Genomic DNA, 13,684 nt, shown 5'->3' with positions numbered 1-13,684 from the left:
AAAAAAGTAGAGCTCTCTGCCCAAACCTTGGAAACCTTTCAGGGCAAAGGGACAGAAAGTGACTAAGACAGTATTTCACTACTAAGTTGAGCAGACAATTTGAATTTAACGCAAATGAGGAACAGAACTGCCTTTCCATGTAGATCAGCTCACTCACACAGACATTGGTCCATTTCCTGTTCTTGGCATCTCTGTATTTTGTTGGTCCAACTCAGACAGCAACTTTAAAATGTTCAGTGCAGCCTAGCAGGAATGAAAAGGGAAGTCAAACCACGGCCACCGCTCAGGACCACAGTATACGACACTGAATAGCGAGTCGAGGGCTTCTCCTACTGCCCAACAAAACAAGTGGTCCCACTAAATAACCCTTTCATGTTTGAAGTTTTAATTAAAAATATAAATTAAAAAATGTTATCCATGGTTACCTCACTGAATCACAACCTCTGTTAATTTTATTATATATTGCCTTCTAATATTTTTAACCTGTGGTCACCAGACTGTACAAATTTTATATCCCGCTTTAAAATAAAACCTTATCATGTTTCCATGTTAGAATTAGAATACATTACCCTCGGTGACATTAATATGATGGGGACATTATATTACATCAGGTGAATATACCACAGTTTATGTCAATTAATTTAATCAATTCATTTTCTTCGTTTTAGTATTTCTTACAATAATAATTTCATCTGAACAGAACACCAAAACAAGGGGCTTTCTAAGTTGCCAGAACTTGGGCCTGCAATTCCTTGTTCTGGTCAGAGATGAACTGAATACAGATCTGGAGGCGTTCCAGGATCCAAGTCCGCCTCTCAGGTCAGCAAGGGAAGAGAGGAGAGGGATTGGCCAAAGCCCATGAGTTCTGATCAACAGAATGAGAAATCAAGCCAGTAATCTAAGAAAAGTCTTCAGAAATATGAAACCTATAAAACAATCAACTGTTCTCGAAGTCTACAGGAGAATCCTTTTCCTGTCTTTCTGAGGCCAGCAACAAGCTGGAGCCAGGCCCACCGTGTGGGGTAACATACCATATCGTGGCAGGACTCCACATCCTTTCCGATACCATGGCTGATCAGGGGCGGCTGAGAGGAGCAATTGATAAGAGATACAAATTCGTTCTTGTTGTTCTTGGGGAAGTCTTTGTATTCAACCTAAAGGGGAAAAGAAAACTGAGGCAAGGATAGGAAGGCGGGGAGTACGAGCGGGGCACAGGGTGGTGGCTCTGGGCCCAGTGAACAGAGATGACACCTCTCCCTGGTCCCAGCCTGACTTGTCTACACCAACTCCTACTCAACACGCACAAGAGACTCACAGTGGGGTCTGCTGCTAAGGGGCACTGAGGGCTGCAGGCAGGATGCCAGGGCCCCAGCTTCCAGAATCTTCCAGGAACCTAAATGTCTACTCAGAAACCCTGGTCTGGAAGAAGCCATGTCCTTTCCTAGCAGGTAGAAAAAGGGCCAGCACAATGAATCTGTTCTCACTGAAGTCTAAATTTGTAACTATCACTGGATTCGAGGCTTTGTTATTACAGTTGGCCTGGATTTTTAAAAATTACCAAAGGTTGAGGATATTCTCTTACCATCCAGGGTTCTAATACTTCCCGTGTCTCCTCCCTTCCTCAGGACCACTCTTTACCATGCTTCCCCAACCATCCCCCTAGACAAAGAACTTGATTTAAAAAACAAGGTACTTAGTACTGAGAGAAACCAGAGATGACCGCACTGAGGTACAGACCACACAGCTCAGACCCAACAGTTACCTGGAATCCCTGGACTCTGGAAAGATAGTCCAACTGCTCAGAGGGTCTCGTGAGAGGTCCATGGGGTACGTGGCCTGAAGAGATGTTATTCTTTAAAATGGTCTCGGCTGTAGGCGAGGTGCCCCCATACAACAATTCACGGGCTATCATGGCAGTTACCGTGGCCTTGGCAGGGTTCGGAGCTACCCTGGTGAACTCTCTGGTGTGATGCCCTTGACTGACTCCTACGGCCTGGGCAACCTCGGGCACCATGGGAAGAATTCCAGCAGGCAGCTGCTGATGACTAAGATAAGGCATCCTGAACTCATCCTCTTTATTGCCTGGGGAGGGACATGCAGACAAATCAACTCAAGTCCACACATGCCGCGTGGAGAGATGTTGTAAAACCCTACGCTGGCCCTCCCCCAGCACACACCACAGCACAGGGGTAATACAGAACCAAGCACTGAACACTAACTCATTACCTAGGTACCTGCTATTACCAGGAACCATGCAAAGCCCAGAATCACAGTCAGATCAAGACAATATTAACATCACACTTACTAGTCCCATTTTCATCCCCAGAGCCAGGTTCAAAAAACGTTACTTTTCTTCCATCCCCTGGTTTCTTTATGGGTGTCTTTAAAAAAAAAAAAAAAAAAAAAAAAAAAAAGGCCATGAGCATCAATCAAACTGTTGAAAAATTAGTTCCTTCTGTCCAAAACTAAACAAACTCCAACCAGCACTAATCTTGGTTTATAAACTTTTAAACTATGAGGGCACTAGCAGAAAGGCCCTCTCCCAAGGCCCCCCCACTGGTCTGCTTGTGCCGCCAATGTGCCCACAGCAGAGCCCCCCTGCTTTCTCCCAAAGCTCACTCTCAGCCACGTCAGCCTGTCCGCGAACAGCATCTAAGGGATGGGGCCTCTGCTCTGTGCTCACAAGAAGAGCGGGGAACGTTTAACCAGAAGGAGCCTGAAGATGTTAGATTGACAGAGCTGACCAAGAAGGAAACTTTTAGGTTGATGCTAAATAATTAAATAAACAAAGAATATTTCCTGGAGCACATGTCCGACTAAAAGATAAGGTGACATATCCAAAGATAACAAATGTAGGGGGAAAATGTTACTAGATAAAAATTTTGCCAAACACAAAGGTCTCCCTTCTGAGAAGGCAAAGGTGCCTATGATGCTCTGTAAGATTTTGGAATGAAAACCCCCAAAGCCAAGTCCAGGATCTCTACAGATTCTCTGATGAGTGTCTGGGATCCCAGTTATTAACTATGTGGTCACAGCTGCTGCCATTTCTCTCTGCTGACAGGACTGACAGACACGACTGAATCAGTCCTGGTGTTTTCAAGTTTATCCTGAAAGGACCATCCAGTGACTGGAAACAAGGTCGGCCAAGGCTTTCATTGAGGGTACTGCTTACCAACCTCGGCAGAAGTGCAATTTTCAATATGGGATCATTTTTGTCTAATGTTCAATTCATAAAGAGATAGAAATCCCAAATCGAAACTATGGATTTGGCCCTGACTCTAATATCACACTGTCTCAGTGTCCCAAGCATGTTCCACAACTAACAACAGCCTAAGGCTGATGAGTCTTTTATGCAGGACTCACTCTAAGAGCACAAATGATAGAATCACACACTCATTAATTTCAAGTCCAATTAATTACCCGTCATCCCACAAAAGGAGAGGAGCGAGCTGCCCTCCACCAAGCATCCCAGACCACAAAGATACTGAAACAGTAACGACTTAACCCAGCACCACGCTTGGAGCCATGGACATGCATCTCCCCTTCTGACCACATTATAATGAAGCAAATGCTAGGACCCTGCTCAGCAGGGCTGCTTTACTGCCAGGAGGATGAAGCCTTGTCCGGAAGCTTAGCCCTGGAGGAGTCAGAGTCCTGAGGTGAGAAGGTCATCTTGCAATTAGAGAGCAAGGACACAGAGCCCTGAGCAGTCACCTTCTCCTCTGATTTGAGGGCTGGTTTGGTGGGCTGAGCCTGTGGGACTTTGAAACCAAGGATTTCCAGCATGTTCTCGGCTGCATTGCGTTTGGCCACCTTCTTATTGGTGCCTGATCCTTCTGCAGTGTGGTTTCCCACCTTCACCTGCATAAAGAAGGCAGAACTCAGATCAGGGCTTAACCCTTTAGAATAAAGACTGGTCAGGAACTGAAAAGAACTCAGAATGGTCAGAAGATGGATGGCTTAACAGTGGTGCCCTGGAGCTGGCTTGGACCAGCCTGTGAGAGCCCATTAAGAAATCCTGAGGAATTTGGAGAGGTGGTGTTAAAGGTAGCTATTATTATACACTAAAGTATATAAGCTTATAATTAAACAAATTATTTTAACAAACAGAGGTAATGAATACTTCAAATTCATCACTTCGTAACTGGACTCCATTTTACAATTGTCTATGCTTTTGAGGTTCTTTACACTTGTGTGTGTGTGGTGTCAATATGCAGCTACACATCTCTTTCCAACTCAGACGGAAAATGGCCACAGTGAGAGTACTTACACCACAGAAATCTGCAACTACTACTTATCAAGGATTAAGTTATACTGTTGATTGTCTATTCTTAAGCTTCAGTGATGGAGAAAAGGTTAATAACGCAGATTAAGCTTTAAATTGTTGTCAAGTCTGCAGCCATGACATAACTAATACAAAAAACTGAAACTTCCAGTCTTGGAAAATTATTATCTGATTCAGCAAAGAAGCCATTCATATTGTTTAAATGAGTGAAGTTCTGACATGTCTTTGTTGTTAATGTAAATAAAAATATCAACCAGTACTCATGCTAGTACCACAGTTATTCAACAATGACAGGAGCAAACCTCCTTGCTGAACCTGAGAGGAATAAAGAATTCACATGAGTCTCATTCTGTAACGCTGCTATTGGTGACTGTCACACTGAAGTTACAGATGTATGAAATTTACAAGAGTATTACATATTTTTTGTAAATTGTATGCTACGCTTCCTATCAGTAAAATTTATAATATACACATATGTACATATAATACGTGTGCATATGCGTGTATAGTCTCCGCACATACTGCCTTCCCCTAAGAGTTGGCTGTTAAACATACTCCAGGCACACATCATTGCTTACCATCCCCTTCCAAGCTGGTCTTGACCGCAGACCAAAACCAAAAGCCCTGTGTCACAGAAGAGTCAAGGAAACCCTCCCTGGCCTGTGAAGAGGGGCCTGAGGTTGAATCTCAACTGGGCATCTACCAGCCATTTGATCCTAGGCAAATTACTGAGCCTCTCAACAAGCTGCAATTTTCTCATGTACATGGAAGGATCACTACTCTTCCTGCCCTCTGACTGCAGAGGTGAAACACACCAGGCTAACTGATGGTGCTTTATAAAGCTGTAAACTGCTATGCAGAGTGAAGTATTCTGTTTTTCACCAGAAAACACTGTTAAATTCAAATTACAAATTCAGCTGCCCGTGTGAATAACTGTTTAATAAGCTAAGTGCATGGAGAAACACTCTGTACAAATCTAAAGTGTAAACCCAACCCCAGACTCCAGATTCTACAGAAGGATGAGGAGGAGCAGAAATAGATCCTTTATATAATTTATAAAACTTCTGAAAAGAACAATATTAACCTTCAAGAAGTAACAAAGAAAAAAAGTAACCCACGATTCCCCCACTCCTCTAAACAGGCGCAGTGAGTCCAGGCTCCTACCTGTCGATACAGCAGCGTGTGTGCTGTGCAGACAAGCACGTTTTAAGGCATCAGATTAGTGCAGGCAACATGGTCTAATAACAGTAACATTTGGTGGCAGGGAGTGCCCACTGGACCTGGCCTCCTGGGGAAAGGTGTCCGGCCCCTGTACTACCTCAGGCTCTGAGACAGGAGGCGGTCAGAGAAGGGCCGCCCACAAGCCGGCTGACCCACCTGCATCACAAACTCCCTGCGGCGCGGGAGGCCTCGCTCAGTGAGGAGGAGGTACTCTGGCTCCTTCTCCTTTTTTGCCTGCTGGATCTGGGCCAGTCTGCTAATCGGGTTCATCCCCTGGCCGTATTCCGGGCTGCTTTGTAGCTGAGGAACAATGAATGTAGAAACCATGTGCCATGTTAGTCATAGAAAGGACCTTGCCAATTCAGAGACCAGGACATGACAGTTGATTACTTCTATGTTGTTCTAACGGCTCAGAATTAATCAGATCTTTTTTAAACCTTTTTTTAATTGAAAGATGCCTAATGATTTTCTATGATCGCTCTGAGGTGATTTTAAGGTCTTCTTAGCAAACCAACATCACCATTCACTACGAGTAGGCAAGCATCATTGTAATGTCTGCTTTTGAACAATAAATGTCAACATATGATAGTAAATGAAGAGGTAGAAAAAAAATATAACAAACTCTTTCTAAAACTTCCCAAAAGTCTACATTATAAGGATGGGTTCCCAGCTTTCTTAACAATGACTCAAAATCCAGAAACCATTAAAAAAAATATATTCAAGCTATTGCCATGTGGAAAGAACCTAAAAATCCCACAGTTACTTCCTGGTGGCCACCTTCCGTGCCAGTGAATCCTTACCCACTTACCGATTTCGAGGATACTTTAAGTGGAAAAAGGGAACTGCCAGAGTATGCTAACTTTCACACATACAGAATGCTAACTTGTGTGTGAGAAAAACTTGGATTTTGATACAACGTGAAACTATACTGACAATCAGAACGGATCCTGGCGTTCATAAATGTCCCCGAATGGACCCCTGTCCCTTCTTTGGGAGGGTGAGGGATAGTATAATTTTTGATAGGTCCTTTAGCGTGACTCAAAAATAAGAAGAAGGTGTATACGTCTGACTCCTACGCCTGCCCCAGACATCTCCCCACCCAGGAATCTCCTGCGCGTTCAGAACCGCGCACTGGGCAATGAGACGGAGGCAGCGCAATTTAACTATTCTCCCCGCAGATGGGCAGCGCGGCGGCCAACACACAGCTCCTCCCTGTGATGGCACCCAGACGGGCGTGGCCGCCTGCAGAGGCCTCCACTGAAGCCGGCACAGTGTCCCTGTCGTTGCCTAACCCGGGACTCCTGTGAGGGCAGCACAAGGTGGCCCCCGTAAAGGCTCTCCGAGGCCGGGCCTGTGCCTGCCAGCTCCCGCCCTCTTTCACCAGCCTTCTAACCCCCCAGCTGCCTCTGGGCCATGAAAACGCCCTCTTCATTCAGGAAAGTCCTTACCCTGACTATGGATTTTGTTTTCTTTTTGATTCTGGGCTTCACTCGCTCAACTGTAGGCAGGGGCGGTAACTTCTTCAGCTCCTCAAGAACAGCTATAGCAGCATTTTTCTTTGAAATCTTCTTGCTCTTCCCTTCACCTTCCCCCACAAACTCCCCAACCGACACCCTGGTCACAAAGCTCTTCATGTGGGGTGGGCCACTCTCCCGGGCAACCTGTTTTAGAGGGAAAGACTGAGTGAAAGCGTGACAGACACGCATTACCAGCTGCACGGCACACTGGTTAGCACACTACTTCACACGAAACACAGGAAAAGGGGAATTGAGGACAAGACTCATTAAATGAAGGGAGTGTAAACATTGATCATCCTGAACGCTTTCTCTTCCCACTTCTTTTTTTTCCCCCAAACTTGTTAATGTTCTCAGGTCTGATGAGTCCAAAACAGACATGGAATAGGGAAACATGTTCTACTCCCGCCCACCCAGGGTCACAGACTGTCCTGAGTTTAGTGAGCTCCCCTGTAAATGGCAGAAAGGAAACTGGCCCAGCAAAGCCCAGAAATAAATGCAGCACACAGAGTTCAAGTTTAATATTTGCGCTGAGCTGCCAGCCAAGATTGAGCTTATTAAATACTGGCTGCTCTACAGCTGTAAAAAGGAATAAGAAAATCTCCAAGCACATAAAGTGATTTCCAGTACATAGTAACTGAAAAAAGCAAACTGCAAAAGAGTGTACAAAGGGTGGGGGGATGTTAAATCTATGTATACATATACACACACATATAAATAGACACACAAGTGTGTGTGTTTATATGCTTATTTTTGCAAAAAGAAACTCAGGAAGGATAAAGCAGAAACCAATGGAATCAGTTTCCTACCGCAGGCGGGAGGGATTAGGGTAGAAAGGGGACGAGATGACACTTCTGAATATATCTTTTTGTGTAGCTTTGACTCTTGGAACCATTTAGTATTACACATATTAAATATATAAGAATAAGTCAACAGAGATGGGGGAAAATACTAAAATGGAATATGAACAGAAACCTAACTGCAATTAAAGTGATTACATAATCACGCAGAAGGAAAATAATAATCAAATCCAACCTACATGAGCCAAGATACCCTTGAAAAGAAAACTGAGTTAGCAGACTTACACTGCCAGATTTCAAGACTTTCTGTAAAGTTACAGCACTACAACATCGTGGTATTGTTTAAGGATAAACCAAAAGATCAATAAAACAGAACAGAATGTAGAAATAGACTTGCACATAGACAGTCTTTTGATTTTTGGCAAACATACCAAAGCAAATCCAAAGTCTTTTTTTTTAATGACATTGGAGCAACTGGATATCCACGTGGGGAAAAAACTGAACCAAGATCCTAAACTCAACCAAAAACAAAAATTAACTGAAGCTAGAACACAGACCCAAACATGAAAGCTAAAACTATAAAGCTTTCAGAAGAAAACACAGGAGAAAACTTCATGACCATGAGGTTGGCAAAGAATTCTTGAACACAAAAAACACAAATTAGAAGTCCTCAAAATTAAAAACTGCTCATCAAAAGACAACATTTAAAAATTAAAAAGGGAACTCATAGAATGGGAGAGAATATTTGCAATGTATGTACCAAACAAAGGAATTATATCCAGAACATTTAAAGAATACCTACAAGTCAATAATAAAAAGACAAATACTCAATTAAAAAAATACTTCAACAGGTACTTTTGGCAAGGATGTGGAGCAAGTGGTGGGAGTATAAATTGGTACAATCAATTTGGGAAATAGTTTTGAGAATTTTTATAAACACCTACCCTTTGACTTAGCAATTCTGAGTGCACATGCACTCAAGAAGACTTATCAACCCTATTTATAATGGTTCCCAACTATCCAATATCTATCAATAGGACAATGGATAAATTAGAGTTTTATATTCATACACTGGAATACCACTCAGCATTAAACTACTGATACACATGGATAAGACTTAAAAGCATTCTGTTAAGGATAAGAAACTCAACACCCAACAATCCATATTATATCTTTTTTTTTTTAACATCTTTATTGGAGTATAATTGCTTTACAACCTTGTATTAGTTTCTGCTGTATAACAAAGTGAATCGGCTATACGTATACATATATCCCCATATCCCCTCCCTCTTGCATCTCCCTCCCACCCTCCCTATCCCACCCCTCTAGGTGGTCACAAAGCACCGAGCTGATCTCCCTGTGCTATGCAGCTGCTTCCCACTAGCTATCTATTTTATGTTTGGTAGTGTATATATGTCCATGACACTCTCTCACTTTGTCACAGCTTACCCTTCCCCCTCCCCACATCCTCAAGTCCATTCTCTATGTCTGCATCTTTATTCCTGTCCTGCCCCTAGGTTCATCAGAACCAGTTTTGTTTTGTGTTTTTTTTAAGATTCCATACATATGTGTTAACATACTGTATTTGTTTTCTCTTTCTGACTTCCATATGACCCAGCAATCCCACTACTGGGCATATACCCTGAGAAAACCATAATTCAAAAAGAGACATGTACCACAATGTTCACTGCTGCTCTATTTACAATAGCCAGGACATGGAAGCAACCTAAGTGTCCATCAACAGATGAATGGATAACGAAGATGTGGCACATATATACAATGGAATATTACTCAGCCATAAAAAGAAATGAAATTGAACTATCTGTAGTGAGGTGGATGGACCTAGAGTCTGTTATACAGAGTGAAGTAAGCCACATTATATCTTTTTATTTATACGAAGTCTAAGAACACAGAAAACAAAATCTATAGTGATTACAGAAAGCAGCTTCTTCTGGCTGGAAAGGAGCACAGGGACTTATGGAGGTTATGATAATGTTCTGTATCTTGATCTGGGTAGTGAATCATGGGTTTTTACACATGTTAAAATTTAATGGGCTGTGCACTTAAGATACATACATTACTGTATAATAGACTGTTGTTAGCATAGGGAAAAAATAATCCAAGCAAGTTAGGAAAACAATGCTCTGAATATACACATTCAGTGTAAAGATAAAAAGAACTGCAAAGATAACTTAAACTTGGACTTCCTTGGTGGTGTAATAGTTAAGAATCCGCCTGCCAATGCAGGGGACACGGGTTCGAGCCCTGGTCCGGGAAGATCCCACATGCCGCAGAGCAACTAAGCCCGTGCGCCACAACTACTGAGCCTACACGCTGCAACTACTTAAGTCCACGCGCCTAGAGCCCATGCTCCGCAACAAGAGAAGCCACTGCAATGAGAAGCCCTCACACCGCAACGAAGAGTAGCCTGCTGCAAGTAGAGAAAGCCCGCGCAGCAATGAAGACCCAACGCAGCCAAAAATTTAAAAAAAATTTTTTTTAATTAAAAAAAAAAAGAAAATGTTCTTCAACTGGTAAATGCATGAATAAGTTGTGGTACATCCATACAATGGAACATTATTCAGAAATAAAAAGAAATGAACTACTGATAGGTATAACATAATGCAGATTTTGAGTCCATGTGTTAAGTTAAAAAGCCACACAAAAGGCAATATACTCTTGCCAGTAGATCTGTAATCTTGTAATCTGGAAAGATCACAAATTTCCAAATGGACAACATTGAACGCACTGTATCTGGTTGGCCATTTGTTAAAAGGTGAGAGGCCTGAGGGAAGGAACAGTACAAGGAACTTTGGCCTTTGTTATCATGATTTACAATTATGGAAAGGTCATGTCTGGGTTGTGTTTTCTAAGATGGCTTTATATTTTTATGTGCTCCCTCCAGGCTTCTCAAAATGTTATTACTCATCCCGTTAAATAAATAGATAAAGGGAAAGCCCAAAAGGGGAAAAAAAAAAAAGAATAAATTCTATAATTCCATGTTTGTAATATTTTGAAAAAGAGCAAAACTGTAGGGACAGACATGAGATCAATGGTTGCCCAAGGCTGAGGATGGAGGGACGGGATTGACTGCAAGGGGACACAGGGGAAACTTTATGGGGTGAAAGATGTTCTTTATCTTAATTGTGGTGATAGTTATACAACCATACCATCAAAACACATCAAATTACATACTTAAATAGGATGAATTTTACTTTATGTAAATTATACCTCAAGAAATCGGACCGCTCATCCCCCCCCCCAAAGAAAAGCTGACAGAGGCATATCAAAGGATACAGGAGCTAGCCTGAATGGCAATTTGAACATCAAAATGATTAGCAACAATAATGGAGTAACACTTTGAATTGCATCTATACTAATATAAATTAATATAAGGCAGGAGGAGATTTTCTTTGGACATGCAGAAAATCAATGTTTGACATCCACCACAGTAATAATTGGTGCTGGGAAGAATCATCAATGACTGCTAGAAACACTGGGGAACTCTGTAAGGGCATAGCCTTCAAGCATCTCCCCATAGGTTATGGATTAACTATAAATGGAAAGGAAGTCTCCACAGAATGGCACACATCTGGTGTAGGCAATGAAACTAATATCACTAACACTCGGATAAAATGACATCATGTGCTGCTGAGAAGAACCAACATTACTTCTGTAGTGTTCCCTGCCAAAAAATGCATAACCTGAAACTAATCATGAGGAAACAATCCGACAAACCCAAATTGAGGGCCATTCTACAAAATAACTGACTTTTAAAAATACCAATATCATATATACAGATTGCCAACAAACACATGAGAGAATGCTCAACATCATTAATCATTAGAGAAATGCATATCAAAACTACAATGAGATATCATCTCACACCGGTCAGAATGGCCATCATCAAAAAATCTAGAAACAATAAATACTGGAGAGGGTGTGGAGAAAAGGGAACCCTCTTGCACTGTTGGTGGGAATGTAAGTTGATACAGCCACTATGGAGAACAGTATGGAGGTTCCTTAAAAAACTAAAAATAGAACTACCATACGACCCAGCAATCCCACTACTGGGCATATACCCTGAGGAAACCATAGTTCAAAAAGAGTCATGTACCAAAATGTTCATTGCAGCTCTATTTACAATAGCCAGGACATGGAAGCAACCTAAGTGTCCATCAACAGATGAATGGATAAAGAAGATGTGGCACATATATACAATGGAATATTACTCAGCCATAAAAAGAAACGAAATTGAGTTATTTGTAGTGAGGTGGATGGACCTAGAGTCTGTCATACAGAGTGAAGTAAGTCAGAAAGAGAAAAACAAATACCGTATGCTAACACATATATATGGAATCTAAGAAAAAATAAAAAAAGGTCATGAAGAATCTAGGGGCAAGACGGGAATAAAGACACAGACCTACTAGAGAATGGACTTGAGGATATGGGGAGGGGGAAGGGTAAGCTGGCACAAAGTGAGAGAGTGGCATGGACATATATACACTACCAAACGTAAAATAGATAGCTAGTGGCAAGCAGCCGCATAGCACAGGGAGATCAGCTCGGTGACCACCTAGAGGGGTGGGATAGGGAGGGTGGGAGGGAGGGAGATGCAAGAGGGAAGAGATATGGGAACATACGTATATGTATAACTGATTCACTTTGTTATAAAGCAGAAACTAACACACCACTGTAAAGCAATTATACTCCAATAAAGATGTTGAAAAAAAAATACCAATATCATAAAAGACAAAAAAAAAAAAAAAAAAACGCTGAGGAACTGTTACAGATTAAAGGAGACTAAAGAGATGCATCAGCTAAACGCAACGTGTGATCCTGTACCAGACTCAAGACCAGCAAAATACTTTCTCTAAAGGACATCATGGGAACAACTGGCAATACGTGAATCTAGGATGTATATTAGGTGACAGTATTACAGCAATGCTAAATTTCCTGTACTGACAATCAGATTATAGTTATTTTAAGATAATGTCCTTGTTCTTAAGAGACACATACTGAAATATTAGGAGTCAAAGGGCATGATGTCTGCCACTTGCTCTCAAATGATTCAGCAGAATAAAAAAATAGAAAAATATGTACATTTACAGAGAAAAAAAAAGCAAATGTGCTAAAATGTTAACCACTGGTGAATCGATGTGAAGGATACATTCACTGCCCTATGCTTGCAACTTTTCCATTGGTTTGAAATGTTTCAAAATAAAAAGTTGAAAAGATGGCTAGGAAAACTGTGTGAGCCCAAGAACTGGCTGTGCTGTGCTCAAAGGTGAGAAAGGGAGGCATCTCAGAAAGCAGCCTCACTGCCCTACAAAGGAAGAGGTTTGTTGGGAAGAGCCCCCCCGCTCGCACAGGCGCCTGCAGACTGATCGTAGAGAGCCCCCCGGATGCCCTCCCACACCGACAGCCTATACTCCAAACGCTCCCTCCTTGAACAGTGCTCTCCGCGTCCTCAGATGAGACTCGAAAAGTAAGAGTAGCCACCCTGATGGCTCACTTCAGATTCACAGTCCATCCTGGTCCCTCAGCAACCATTTTCATTGTCTGCTCACATCATAATCCCACCAATCTACATCTGCAATGTAACCTAGAATGTATTTAGTGGGATCAAGTCACAACTGCCTCCCAGTGACTATATCAATCAGCACCGTAACATTTTCTAACTAAAACTATGTATTTTATCAAAAATCTAGCTGTATACATTTTTCTGAAAAGCTATGAATGGCTCCTGTCTCCTCTATTGCACACTTAACTCAGCTTCCAACATGACATATCTTACTATCTGTCAAAAAAAAAACAAAAGAAACTATTCTATTCATTTATTCAATAAGTATTTCCCGAGCATC

General features: G+C 41.9%; 1 protein-coding gene across 19 annotated transcripts in view; it reads right to left on the bottom strand.

Annotated features, from left to right (window-relative positions):
* STAU1 (staufen double-stranded RNA binding protein 1) overlaps positions 1 to 13,684 on the bottom strand; it is an 86,349-nt gene that overhangs the window by 932 nt on the left and 71,733 nt on the right. For 14 of the 19 annotated variants that reach the window (XM_059899045.1, XM_059899058.1, XM_059899061.1 and 11 more), the window contains 7 exons: positions 6,955 to 7,185; positions 5,663 to 5,806; positions 3,715 to 3,861; positions 2,306 to 2,381; positions 1,763 to 2,082; positions 1,032 to 1,154; positions 158 to 243 (listed from right to left, as the gene is read on the bottom strand). In XM_059899045.1, coding sequence (XP_059755028.1) covers positions 158 to 243; positions 1,032 to 1,154; positions 1,763 to 2,082; positions 2,306 to 2,381; positions 3,715 to 3,861; positions 5,663 to 5,806; positions 6,955 to 7,185 — 1,127 coding nt within the window. The remainder of the gene's footprint in view (positions 1 to 157; positions 244 to 1,031; positions 1,155 to 1,762; positions 2,083 to 2,305; positions 2,382 to 3,714; positions 3,862 to 5,662; positions 5,807 to 6,954; positions 7,186 to 13,684) is intronic. The other 5 variants (XM_059899064.1, XM_059899046.1, XM_059899050.1 and 2 more) reach the window with 2 other exon arrangements.

Source organism: Balaenoptera ricei, chromosome 15, assembly GCF_028023285.1.
Source record: "Balaenoptera ricei isolate mBalRic1 chromosome 15, mBalRic1.hap2, whole genome shotgun sequence".
Taxonomy (NCBI): Eukaryota; Metazoa; Chordata; class Mammalia; order Artiodactyla; family Balaenopteridae; genus Balaenoptera; species Balaenoptera ricei.
Note: the sequence above shows the minus strand (reverse complement) of the source record. Positions and strands in the feature narration are given on the sequence as shown.